Below are 14,255 nucleotides of genomic sequence, written 5' to 3'. Positions count from 1 at the left end.
ATCAAAATATAAATAGGTTATTTTTTAATCAATAATAAAAATGAAATATATTTTTTTATGAATTATATACAATAAATGATATTTTAAATAAATGATATTTTTTTATGTTATATTTTTTTCAATAAATAATATCACGGGTAATTATCATTATTATTATTATTATTATTATTATTATTATTATTAAAATGATTAAAAGTATTTTTAATTGATAATTGATAAGTAATTTAATAATGCATTAAATATTGATTTGGTATAATTATAATAAAGATATGTTTCTAAATTAGTATAATTATGTATTATTTATTAAATATTAATTATAATATAATTATAATAAAGATTTTTTATAAAATAATTTAGAATAGATAATAGGAAAGTTCATTTTGAACGGAAAACGGAATCACGAGAGATCGATACTTCACCTTCATTAATTGGGGGAAAACCCAATTTTAGTATATTAAGTAGATAGATTTTAAAAAACGTTTAGAGTTTTTTTTCTTTAAATAAATGATAAGGAAAGAAAACAGGAACTAAAGTAATGGATTGAGGCCCAAGCACGCGTTTCAGTCGAATACAGACTCAAGTAGCACAGAACCCCGATCAGTTTCCCAGCTGCAGGAGCCTCGTTTGAGCCAAGCTGAGATAGCGCACAGACGAGACAGAACAGGTATCAAACAACCGTGAATCTCTGTATATCTCTATTGAACTTAAATCTGTTTCTTTTTTCTCACTTCTCTCCCTCTCTGTGTCTTGCACTTCATGGCCTTGCTTCTGTGCGTTTCGCATTTGGTGTAGAACTGTTTCCCCAAATTTGTTCCTTTTCGTCAAATTTTGCGTTGATGATGCCCTAGATTCTAATACCGTGCACTGTGAAGGATGCTTTTCCTATATCACAAGGTCTTCTATTTTCCAAAAATAAAAAATAAAAGTTGTGTTAACCAAATTACTAAATTAGGTTGGTGTAGTGGATAGTTCACTAGTCCGCTTAAGTAAGTAAGTGGAGAGGTTCAAATTTTGGCTTGCGCATGCAGCAATTCATTGGCCAGCGACAACTCTTAATGGAGTTTAGTACCGTGGCGGATTAGTCCTTAGCCTGCCACGCTGGGATAATGTGAAAAACTAGCTTGTTTGGAATGCTAGGAATTAGAATTCACTCAAGAGTTGAATTCTGATTCTTGCTTTGAAACAACTAAAAATGAATGATTTGAATTTCTTTGAGAATTCCAATTCCCATTTTTCTTTCATTTGTAAATCAGACCAAAAAGGGTCTGATTTCCAAATCAACTCTCACCCTCTTTAAACTTGAATTCTATTTCATTAATATATTATAGTTATTCCAAATCATGAAATTGAATTTCAAATAGAAATGAATTCTTTTCTTAAAGGAAATAGAATTCTTTTCTCATGTTAAATGGTTTCCAAACAAGAAAACTAAAAGTTGTGTTATTTCTTTAATGTTAGATTAGGGAAATTGAGATTCTGGGGTTTTTATTTCCCCGTTAGGGTTTTGCCCCGCTGATCGGGTCCCTTTTTGTTTCAAAATGGGTTTTTTATTGTTCGGGGGAAAAGTGACTGTGTATTGTTCAGTGTATATTTAGGCAGATGCGATTAATTTTGGAATGATATGCTCTATGTGAGTTGCTTGCTTTCTTAGTTCTATCATTCCGTGCATATTAATAGATGAGTGTTTTTTCTTTCTTGAGTTTCTTTTTATGTTTAGCTTCTAGTTCTTAATCATGTTGGGTGCTCAAATTTTATATCTTTTTTGTTCTTGATGTGTGGAAGTGTATGCAAAGGGGAACTAACAGTAGAGAAACGAGTCAAATAAACTTTGGTCTTTTGTGGTGGGGAGTTTACATTAGAGAAACGAGTCAAATAAACTTTGGTCTTTTATGGTGCAAAATGAGTTTGGGTGGCATATGCCATTCCAGTTTTGAGTTCAGTTGGTTTTTCTCTGTGAAATTTGTTCTGGTTATTTATTTGAGATTGTTGATTCACTTGAATCTTGAAGTGAGTGGTGTGTTTACATCCACAAATCTTTCTACTGCAGATTCAAGCATAGTTTATGATTGAGTTTGTGCAATCATAAGTTGTGAAAATGATCCGAGGCTCTGTGCTTACAACTTATAGTTACAGCTACTTGTCTCATTAATATATGATTCTTTGCTGTATTTTATTTGGTTCTTGCTTCATATGACGTGCCAAAACTTTGTTATCTGTCCGTTGGAAACTTAAAATGAACTCATCTCAATTTTCCCATTCTTAGCTTGGAAAAAGACAACTATGTTGGAGTTGATCAAAATCTTTGTACTAATGGGTTCATCCTCCATTCTATTGGACAGTTGTGGAGAAGAAGACATTTATTGTTATGACATCTTTTAGTGGTTTCTTTTGTTTGAAAATTTTTGTTATGGGCTTTATGGTGGATTGAAAGTGAAAGAAATGAAATTCTTAGGTTGATGTAGCTAAGTAGCGCATTCAGCTGTTAAAATGTTGTTTTATGCTGTATGCTAGTTTATGCAAAAAAATTGTAACTTTTACCTCTTTTTTTTCTTTTTTTCCCCCCTCTCATTCTCATTTGCAGGAGTTTTTGCTTTGTTTTGATAGCATCCTCTACTGTGTGAGCTACAAATTTGAGAATTAATTGTTTTAGAAGGGTCATTACTACTCAGTGATAATAATAAAATACAGTCAGTTGTTCTGCACTGATGGTAAGTGTTTCTTTACCTATGTGTCTAGTGTCTACTTCCGTGTTCTGTGTTCATATTGCTCATGTATCATTTGCCAATGTATGTGAACAGATTTAGCATTGTTATTTAATTATGTTTTTGGTGTTTAATATTCTTATATTGTTGCATGGTAAGTTTAATAAATCTAACTAATACATGATATGCTCCTAAGTATTTTAATGAATAACAATTAAATAAATAAATGACAATACATTAATGAAAAATTTACAGCTAAAATGTTGCTTAATAGATTCAGCCATAAGAGTAATATCATTTAGATAATACAAACTGCCTTCAATAGACATTTTTTTTTTACCAAATTCCTAAATTTCTACCAAAATTTTCTCTCTTCTCTTTTCCATGGTGAAAACATTTTCTATTTTACTAAAGTAAAACCACTATCATCACTTATATAAGATGGTATTCAAGTGTGAAAATTGTGGTTGTAGTCCACGGTTTATTTGAAACCGATCCAAGCCAAAATCATAGTTCATATTCATGATTTACCAAATACCTTCTCGTACATCGAGGATTCACACTCTGTTATTTATTTGTATATTTGTTCATAGTTTTTATCTATGATTTAAGGTCTGTTAATCGTTGTTATATTTGTCATTGAAAATTTTGTTTTGTTTTTAAAATTTTAATTTATTTTGATTCAAAATCTTAAAATAATGTATACTGAAATATCAACCAAAAAAAAAAAAAACTATGACTTCACACCATATAAATCATAATAATCACATAAAGATTAATATCATCGTACCAAACACCTTCAAAAACAAAATAAAATAAATAAATAAAATTTAACATTCAACTTGTTACATCTTTTCTCAAGGTATGATGTTTTTATATCAATTATAAGTACTACAATAACTGCAACTATTGTCCTAAATTTTATTATCAATGGGCTCAAAAACTTTTGATCTTATACAATTACTCTAACATTATCAACTTAATAAATTTAAAATTTAGTTAATTATAATTCCTAATTCTCCCAAATAATTAAATAGTTTTATTTAAAACGTAATTTCTGTACCCTAAACACTAATCTAAATACCACTATTCAAAAACACAAAGCCTTTACCATTTCCAAGCGTAAAATAAAAATAGGATGAATTATAATTTTATTAATAACAAAATTAAATGGTTTAGATACAGAAAATATTAATGAATTGTATATATTCTCTAATAATTACAAAAAGTGAACCATTTTTATTTATATTTTAAGTTAATAATTCATAAACGTTAATATATAAAACGTTAGTGGAAAAACAATGTTCTTGATAAAGAAAAGTGATTTGGTTAAAATATTCATTTTACAAAGGGTCAGGAAAAAAATTTATAGTGACTGAACTTACGATCTATACATTAAATTATTTCAATTTAATCTCTTAAATTTTGTCAATTTTATTTTTAAATTAATATCACTAAATTATTAACAAAAAGAGTTTAATTTCATACACTGACAGTTTAAAAAGTTTTACACAGTCGTGCAATCGCATATGTCTTTTGGATGAACATTCACGCGGTCAATGTACGCGGTCAATGGAACTAGTATTTACTTTTGATGAAGTGGCGTTACGTGATTGGATGCACGTGTAAAATTACTTTATACTGACAATGCATCAAAATTAAATTCTAACAAAAATATTAAACATCCAAAATCAGTAAATTAGTGATACAAACCCCAGAATACCCCTACCAGTATGTACAGCACCCCACTCTGTATTCACTCCCTACTCCAAAATCCCTAGTCTTCTCCCGCAGACCCCAGTCAGTCTCTCACTCTGTCAAACACCACAACGGCTGCCCATTTCTTTGTCCAGCATCGCTCCTATCTCTTCACTGCGGCTGCTGCTACGTCTTCTCTCTCCACCGTTGCCGTTGCTATGTAATGTCTCTCCACCGAGGCTGCAACCTGTGACCTCGTCGCCGATCTAATCTCCTCTGTTGTTATGTGCCTCTCTCCGTCACTGTTGTGCTCTTTGCTCACCCAGTCTCGATAATTTCCTCTGTACTCTCTCTCGCCGCCAATCAGATCTCTCCACCGGTCAGGTCTCTTCTAGTTGTGTGTGCTTCTTGATATCTCGTTTTCTGATTAATTGATTGTTGAATATTGATGAGTTTATCTGTTAAGAATATGGATTAGTTCAATTTTTAAATTTCTATTTTATTAGATTACTGCTGGTTTAACTTCTTTATAAGGTGAAAATCCAGTGTGTGAATGAGCTTGATTATATTCAGCTGGAGCTCATTAATCTTTTTGATCAGTTCTGTCCAAATAGAGAGTTAATTTGCTTGTGTATGATTAAACCTTGTTACTTTGTGAAAGAATGAATTAATTTACAGCCTTAATTTGCTTCTGTTTTGCTTGCCATTTAGGTTCACTAATCCATCTTCATTAAACACAATGTAATAAGTGCCTCACTGCCTTGCATGTAATTGTTTGCAGTTCTTGATTTATCTCGGTGTTCCACTGACTCACTGATTCCAACCATCAAAACCCTATCTCGGATCCGTACCCTACAACATGGCTTCCGGTAATCACCTCCTCCTGCTTATTTTTCTAATCTGTTTTTTCAATTTTAATAAGCTTGGATTTTTATTTTCTATTTTAGTATATTGAAAACCCTATCTGAACTAAGCAATGAAGCACTTTCTTGTAATTGTTGAATGTGTGTGTGTTTTTCAGCGTGTCTATGCCGATGCTATTGTTTTGACCAGTTTCTGCAAATATCAAAATTCATGAAAAAATCGTGAAGCTGAGTAATGCCTATCAAATGTGGATTTTCACAATCATTGTTTTTGTACTGTAATAATACTGTTGCTTATATGATATAATTGTTTATTTAGAACTTCATCTGCATCTAGTGAATGCTTTTAATCCTGTTAAGTTAGTCCCAAGCTAGCTGACTTAAAAGAAAGAAAATTCCTATTTGAATCTTTGTGGCATGGTTTAATCACAAATCTCATGGTTTGAAATTCCAACTGTAGAAGGAATGACAATTCAACAGGGTTGTTAAATACTTAATTTCATGTTATTTGCACTATAAATTTTGCCACTTATGCTTCTTTGAAGTATTCATATTTTACAACATTGAATGTCCTATGCTTTTAACGTTGAAATATATATAATTATAATAGTTGATTAACTTTTTCTGATTTAGTTACACGCGCATTATGTTTTTATAATGTAGATGCTGATATGGAGGACTATGGATTTGAGTACTCTGATGAGGAGCAAGAGGAGCAAGATGTTGATATTGAGAATCAATATTACAATTCGAAAGGTATTTATTGCACCTATGCTTGCATTCACTTCTTTTCAATGTAATGAGTTTGGATAGGTTAATTTTATTTTTCGGCTGCATACTAGTTTGCTCAAATTTAACTTGGTGTTCAAAAGTGTTTTTGCACTTTCTTATGATCATTCTTCAATTGCATCATTGTTGGAACTAGAAGTTTGATGCATTAGCTTGTTGTTTTGAATTCATTTATGCTATCTTTCATCCTTTTGGAAGATAGGTATATGTGTTATACTCCTTCTGGTTCAAACTATCTTTCACGCCAGAAAACTTTTTTTTTTATATCTTAATCTTAATTATCTTTTTTTGTACAAGTTGATAGAAGTTAATCATGATTATTTTTTCCCAGTTTCTTATTCTATAAACCTCAGTAAGATGGGTAGATTGGATGAATGGTACAAATACCTATAGGTAAAACCATTAAAAAATTAAAAATATCGAGAGAAACTATAGGTGAAATCATTAAAGAAGTAAAATCATGTAGATTTTTATTGATTGTTTGGTTTGCGTTTCAGACTTTGGTAGCATGGTAAGTTAGTGTAAAGATTATCTTTTTCTTTCTCTTGGGCACTAAATGCAATGAGGGAGATCATTAGTGGGATTATATATATATATATAAGTTTTGAGTATTTTAGTGAAGGGTAATATAATTACAGTACGTCTTGGAAATAGAAGGCTTGTGGAAGCCTTGATAAGAAAACTAAATTAGATGGAAGGTAGCTCGATAAGTGTAGGTATAGAAAACCTAGAAAATTGTAGATGAAGTCATTAAGAAAGGCTTATATTTAATTGGCTTCCCTGTAGATATGGTTTATGATACAATGTAATAATAGTGTGATTCGTGTAATCAACCTTAACTAGTAGGAGAAAAGCTTTGCTGTTGAGTTCTTAGTCATTGTGCAAATTGTTGGGAATAATACACCATTCCCCCTTGAGAAAACACCTTTGACAGAGAAATAAAATAGACACAATCACAACACAAGAATTTAACGTGGAAACTCCAATTACCGGAGAAAAACCACGGCCGTTGTCAAATGACAACCAGAGAATATCACTATGTGAAAATTGTTACAACACATAGACTTCTTTCTCTCACTGGCACCCCAGTACACCCACACTCTCTCAAAGCAAATATCTAACTACACCTCACAACACTCTCTAATCAAAGAGTACAGAGGAAGAAAAATCAGATACAAGCTTAAAGTGTTTCTGACTGGTGCAAAAACAAATGGAGAACTTAGCCTCATATTTATAGCCTAGGCCACCCACTCCATTTGCTATCCTGAGCAATGTGGGACTAATTCAACCAAATTCTAACAATCTCCACCTTGATTGAAATAGTCACACATCTTCAGCTTCCATTGTCAACACCGACAATTCTTTGCTGTCATTGTCTATACCGACAATCATAGTTCAGAGAATTATCATACTCCACCATGAAAGTATACTCACTTGGAATTAGACCACTCCAAGCATTTCACCTTGGTACAGATCGAAACCTTGCTGAAAATTCATGGTGCAACTTCCAAATTGGCTTTTCCTGGAAGTTCTTCAGCCATCGACCTAACTCCGCCACACACCTTGCATCTCAACGCCAACCAATGCCCGTGTGCAATTGTGGACCCGATTGCCACAACTCATCCTTATCCATGGCAGTGCGGTAATACCATGAGGATACTTCTTGTCTTCTAGAGAACATCATCTTCTCTCATAGAGAGAGCAACCAGAGATCTTCTCCTTCAACGCCTTGTGCAAACCTGATTGTATCAACACATCCTTGACTTGTATTTGTCACAAGCCAAAATTGATTCTTCCATCAAATTTCTCTATTTCAAGCTTCACAGCACTTGAATATCCTGACATTGTTGCAACCGTATACTGGAATAGTATAACTCAACCGTGCACTAGGAAGGGTCCCCAGGAAAGAGAGGTGGGTCACAATGGACACACTTAAATACCAAGTCTTTCCTTAGCCAGAACCTTTCCAAACAGCACTCTCACAGTGTCACACTGCCTTCCAGCAACAACAACAGCAACCAAAGATCAACATCAAGCCACAGGACAAAATTCTTTTCTGATGTGGAAGGTCAGACTAGGCTGCAACCACAGAGCATACTAAGAATAAATCCCACCGAACCGAAGCTCTGATACCACTTGTTGGGAATAATACACCATTCCCCCTTGAGAAAACACCTTTGACAGAGAAATAAAATAGACACAATCACAACACAAGAATTTAACGTGGAAACTCCAATTACCGGAGAAAAACCACGGCCGTTGTCAAATGACAACCAGAGAATATCACTATGTGAAAATTGTTACAACACATAGACTTCTTTCTCTCACTGGCACCCCAGTACACCCACACTCTCTCAAAGCAAATATCTAACTACACCTCACAACACTCTCTAATCAAAGAGTACAGAGGAAGAAAAATCAGATACAAGCTTAAAGTGTTTCTGACTGGTGCAAAAACAAATGGAGAACTTAGCCTCATATTTATAGCCTAGGCCACCCACTCCATTTGCTATCCTGAGCAATGTGGGACTAATTCAACCAAATTCTAACACAAATGCCTTTAAGGACAGATATTTTGAAAGGGAGGAATCTTCATTTACAACATCATGATCTAGGTTTTCATAATTTGTGGTTCTAAATTGATGATTCCATTTCCATCCTCCACACTAATTTCCTAAGATGCTGCTGTTTGTATGTAGGTTTGGTTGAAACTGATCCAGAAGGTGCACTTTCTGGTTTTGCTGAGGTAGTGCGCATGGAACAAGAAAAGGCTGAATGGTAAGAACCCTATTATCTGAGTGCTGCATAATAATAATAAACATATAGACACTGGACTTAAATGACAGTATACTTTTGTATCTTCTGTTGCAATTTTGTATCATTAATAATTCAGTGATCTGATCCTGCTTGTGGTTTTTATTTTCTTTCTTTTCTTTAATGCTTTGTTTCTAGTTGGCCAATTAGTAAATACAGCTAATATATTTGTTGGCCGATTTTTCCCCTCTTTTTTGTATTCTTTTTTGAATTGGATCATGCATCGTGATATTTGTGTTTATCTTTTGATGGTACTAAGAAACTATTATGTATTTCATGTGATATTTATTTTACATTTTACCAGGGGATTTAAAGCTCTAAAACAAACCGTCAAGCTCTATTATCGACTTGGGAGATATAAAGAGATGATGGAAGCCTACAGGGAGATGTTGACTTATATTAAGTCTGCAGTGACTCGTAACTACAGTGAAAAATGCATAAACAGCATTATGGACTATGTCTCAGGTTCAGCTAGCCAGAACTTTGGTCTTCTGCAAAAATTCTACCAGACAACTCTGAAAGCCCTTGAAGAAGCAAAGAATGAGGTTAATCCCTTAGACACCTTATCTTGGTTGCGACTCATGTCATTGCATTTCCCATTAATGCAATCTTATGTTTAATTTTGTATTATTCAATTGGCAGAGATTGTGGTTTAAAACAAATCTGAAGCTTTGTAAGATTTTCTTTGATATTGGTGAATATGGACGAATGAGCAAGGTAAAGGTTTAATTTGCTGTCCAACATAATTTGAATGTGTTTGTATGATTATATTGGTGTCTAGTGTTTTTCATAGTAAAAATTTAAGGATTTGTTGAATCCTTTCAGATCTTGAAGGAACTTCACAAATCTTGTCAAAGAGAAGATGGCACAGATGACCATAAGAAAGGAACCCAACTGTTGGAGGTTTATGCAATAGAAATCCAGATGTACACAGAGACCAAGAACAACAAAAAACTCAAGGTCAGCATTTGTTTTAAAAAATTAATTTTGTGTACCTAACATCTAAGTATCTACCTCACCAATTTATTATTGCTTATTCTGGAATTTGCTTTCAATTATCCATCAGACTTCAGTTACTGTTTATTAGTTTAGAATGAATTCTCAAATAATTAATATTTATGTAAGTTTTATTCAATGGGAACTAACTGTATCTCTCTTGATGAAAGATGGAGTTGCTTAAACACATTGGCAATTTGGCATCTCAGTACCTTGCTTGTTTTTGAATTTTTATAGTTATTTTTCGTTATTCTTCACAATTTCCTGTTTTCTTTTAATCAACTGTTTTTAGCAGTTTAGATCTTGTAATCTTTGGGAAAAAAAAAATATTTGATGTATGGGCAGTGACCCGTGGCTGAATATTGATGCGTATGCAAAGTGGGGGTGTCATCATGGTTGAACATGGATAACTGAGCTATCATAACCTAATGGACTATTTCTAGTAATAAATTTGATAGGCTTAAATATCTTTCAATTGTTGTGAATGTTGTGAACTGTGGTTTTGGTGCCTGTATAAAAAAAGTTTGTTCAATTTCAAACACCATCTCAATACCTGGCTTGTAGTTAACCTAATGCTGTAGAGAATCTCTTGAATCTGGGAGCAGCCTCAGAATTATTTTATATTCATTGATTAGTCATTAGTTTTTAGGGAAGTTTGTTTAACAGTGTCTCCTGGTCTTAAATGCAGCAACTTTACCAGAAAGCACTTACTATTAAGTCAGCTATTCCCCATCCAAGAATAATGGGGATAATCCATGAATGTGGGGGTAAAATGCATATGGCAGAGCGCCAGTGGGCAGAAGCAGCTACTGACTTCTTTGAAGCTTTTAAGAATTATGATGAAGCTGGGAATCATAGGCGGATCCAATGCTTGAAGTATGCAGCATGGAATTCATTTTACTTTTAGTTATTAGTTTGAAACATTTGATTAATGATAGATTGCGGTGTTCATGAAATGAAATTCATCACGAGTCATCAATTTTAGGATAAGATTTGATACTTCTAAAATTCATAATCTTTCCCTCGGATACATTTCAGCTTGACTGCTGAGTAAAGAATTTTAGCTTTGTTTTTAATATGTATTGTTATTGTTATTATATGCACCAGGTACCTTGTTCTTGCCAACATGTTGATGGAGTCTGAAGTGAATCCTTTTGATGGACAGGAGGCTAAGCCGTAAGTGATGCGTATTTTATTCCTCTCTCTCCACCCATTTTTCATTCCTATCGTTCTTTGATCAAGTCCAGGGTGTTTTCCCATTCTTTTTTTAAATCTCATAAATTATGTATTGCAGATACAAGAATGACCCGGAAATTTTGGCAATGACAAATTTGATAGCAGCCTATCAACGGAATGAAATATTGGAATTTGAGAAAATACTGAAGGTACTTTTAGTTAGTCTCATTTCTCTTCACCTATTATTGGTTCTAAATGGATTCTGGGTATTTTGCTTTCCAGAGTAACAGAAGAACCATCATGGATGATCCATTTATCAGAAATTACATTGAGGATCTGCTAAAGAAGATCAGAACACAAGTCTTGCTTAAGCTCATCAAACCATATACAAGGATAAGGATACCATTTATATCTAAGGTAATTTTACTCCTAGAATTCTTGTGTCAGCTTCATTTTTGGACTACCTCTTACCCAGGTCCATGAAACAAATTAGTGGAACTAAAGAAGGAAAGTAAATACCGAAATTTACATCAACAGCTTATAGATATTATTATTATTATTATTATTATTATTATTATTAATTACCTCATAGTTGGTTAACTGGCTAAGTGAAGGGTTGTGCTGTTGCTTTTTTATTGCTTCCTTTAATGTAAGTAATACATATTTATTAACTTGAATTATGAGAGGTTAAGCTATGGTTTGCCCAACTTGATTGTAATTTCTTTTATGTGATAAAACCCACTAATTTACAGGAACTGAACGTTCCCGAACATGATGTTGAGCAGCTGCTTGTGTCACTGATTCTGGATAATAGAATTCAAGGACACATTGATCAAGTGAACAGGCTCTTGGAACGTTCTGATAGGTCTGTTTATATATATTGTGATTATTTCAAAATTTTTCAACTTTATTCTGTTTATAATCTTGCTATTTTATTGGTATTAATTGAATATACACGGTTCAGGTCGAAAGGAATGAAAAAGTACACTGCCATAGACAAATGGAACACACAGCTAAAATCTCTCTATCCAATAGTCAGCACTAGAGGTTAGACATTGGTGTGTGGTGGAAAGGGATATCTGTACTGTTGCTTCAGCATGCAGTTTTGTCATGTGAATTAACTTAGCTTCTATGCAGAGTTAGGAAAGAGTTACCAAATAGTGGGAACCAAAGTGAAAATGCAACTTGTGATTCATGTTTTGCGTTATTTGGAAACAATTTTAAAGGTGCTCAAGGTTGTGTAGAAAGGTTTTGATGCTCCGTGAGCACTGTTCCAATTTATTCGTCGTTTAGTAAAATATAATGCTACAACCGGTGTCGATATATAATTATATATTATATAATACACTCCTGATGAGTGATGGCCTTTCTAGGTTTCACCTTGACTAAGAACATTGATGCCTTGCCCTAGCAAGCAAGCATGCTAAAAGGATTTCAGGTTGTAGATTGAACCAATTTTTGGGGGGTTGGCCTTTTGAATCCTGAACAAAAACAGAATGAAAAAGGCATTTTAAAATTCTAACCTTTAGTTGACAAAAAAAAAAAAAAAAAAAATCAAACCTTCAATGCAACCAAACCTCTGCAATTCACATATAGTTTTACATTTTAAACACACTCGGATATAAATTTATAATCATCACTTTAATTATATCATTAAACAAGAATAATATATCTAAAGTATAATGCATCAAACTTATGAACCGTTCTTTTTTTAGTAAATAGTCATTAATTATAGAAAGATTATTCATTAGTAACTGTGTACACAAAGTAGGATTTGAGCCATTGACAGTTTGACACTTATTTAAGGAGATGAGTGAGCATTCGACTAATTCAACTTGGTTTTTTTTTATAATGTTTTAAATTTTATTGTTATCCATAGCATTTTCCAATAACTAGCCCAATGCTTTTTTTTAATGATAACTAACCCAATACTTTAATTTATCTCGTACGTTTATTATTGTTTGGGTTTTTTTTCGAAGATGGTTTTGGATTGTAATATTTCTCTTCCTCTTTGGTATTATTTTGTTGAAGTGATCTTTTTCAGTGAAAAAAAATTGGATGGTGTCCAATGTTTAATTTTACCTTTATTGCTCTCTCTCTTCTATTTATTTTTGGTCCCACTTATAGAATTAAAGGTGAGAGATCACACTTTATTCTCTCAAATATTAAAAAAAATGGGGATGATTTATTTCCTGTTTTGGGATGTTGTTTATCTTTTTTTTTTAGAGTAAACTACCATTTCTACTCATAAAAGTTGAAAATGTTGACATATCTATCCATAGAAAACGAAAATTACCATTTGTACCCATAAAAAATGGTTTTTACAAGCAAAATTATCCAAACCCTAAAAAATTAAATAAAATTCCTAAACTACCCTTCTCTCCATATCTACCACTATCATCTCTTCGCCCACTCTCTCTCTCTCAATGTTCTCAGCGACCCAATCCTAACATCAACCACGTTACCGCTCAGTACCACTGTCTCACCCTCCTCCTCAATCGTCACCCTAACCCTTTCTGCTGCACACTCTCCCATTGGTGTCGATTGCGACTCAACAGTGCCACCACCGCCATCACCATCAGCCATCACTGCCGTTAACTTCACCACCTGAATGGATTGGGTTTTCTCTGTACACACATTCAAAGGCTGCGACTTTTTTAAGGGTTAATCGAAAACACTCATCAACAAGGTTAAGATCTATGACTCTAACCCTGAATCCTCCAAGCTTTCTCCAACACCGCCATTGATTTCATTGTCTCCCTCGAGAACTCCCGCATCGCCAACATCAGCTCCGACATCTCCACTGCACACTCTTGGCTCTCCATCCGCATCCTTCTCTTCCTGCCCGCTATCTCTGTCGTCGCCATCACCGTCGGCAACGAGTACCTCACCACCACCGTTGACACGAGTATGGCGGCGCCACGCTAACTGAGCGTTTGAGTGGCTGCGCGAAATGAGGATCATCGATGGGTTCCATGGAGGCGCACTTGCGTTTGAGGGTGGAGTTCCAGTGGTTCTTAATGGCATTGTCGGTTCTGCCGAAAAGGAGTCGGGCTATGGTGGCCCACTTGTTGCCGAACCGAGCGTGAGTTTTGATTTATGGTGTCGTCCTCTTCGAAGGTGAAAGCCCGATGCTCCACCTATGGAGAGAGCTAGTTGCACCATCGGAACCTGTAAAACTTGTCCTAGCGGAACATTGAGAGAGAGAGAGATGGGG

The 14,255-nt window shown here is 34.0% G+C and overlaps 1 protein-coding gene across 4 annotated transcripts; it reads left to right on the top strand.

Annotated features, from left to right (window-relative positions):
• The first annotated feature begins 456 nt into the window (after positions 1-456).
• LOC112727948 (COP9 signalosome complex subunit 2) lies at positions 457-12,415 on the top strand. Of its 4 annotated transcripts, none has more exons than XM_025777905.3 (14): positions 457-664; positions 2,582-2,708; positions 5,182-5,269; positions 5,927-6,019; positions 8,752-8,830; positions 9,171-9,411; positions 9,509-9,583; positions 9,692-9,826; positions 10,551-10,738; positions 10,970-11,038; positions 11,157-11,247; positions 11,321-11,455; positions 11,791-11,903; positions 12,003-12,415. In XM_025777905.3, exons 3-14 carry the CDS (start codon positions 5,260-5,262, stop codon positions 12,088-12,090), a joined length of 1,317 nt encoding a protein of 438 aa, XP_025633690.1. In that variant the 5' UTR covers positions 457-664; positions 2,582-2,708; positions 5,182-5,259; the 3' UTR covers positions 12,091-12,415. The 4 variants fall into 4 exon arrangements, with proteins under 4 accessions (XP_025633690.1, XP_072065702.1, XP_072065701.1 ...); XM_072209601.1 differs by having other exon boundaries at positions 483-664; positions 2,582-4,779; XM_072209600.1 differs by having other exon boundaries at positions 483-664; positions 2,582-4,784.
• The last annotated feature ends 1,840 nt before the right edge of the window (positions 12,416-14,255 follow it).

The sequence above is a fragment of the Arachis hypogaea genome, chromosome 12 (assembly GCF_003086295.3).
Source record: "Arachis hypogaea cultivar Tifrunner chromosome 12, arahy.Tifrunner.gnm2.J5K5, whole genome shotgun sequence".
Taxonomy (NCBI): Eukaryota; Viridiplantae; Streptophyta; class Magnoliopsida; order Fabales; family Fabaceae; genus Arachis; species Arachis hypogaea.
Note: the sequence above shows the minus strand (reverse complement) of the source record. Positions and strands in the feature narration are given on the sequence as shown.

Excerpts from the sequence above, each read along its gene's own strand:
- LOC112727948 (XM_025777905.3), top strand. Across the intron at positions 10,739-10,969 it reads AGGCGGATCCAATGCTTGAA|GTACCTTGTTCTTGCCAACA; the intron begins GTATGCAGCATG and ends TATATGCACCAG. Across the intron at positions 11,904-12,002 it reads CTCTTGGAACGTTCTGATAG|GTCGAAAGGAATGAAAAAGT; the intron begins GTCTGTTTATAT and ends TACACGGTTCAG.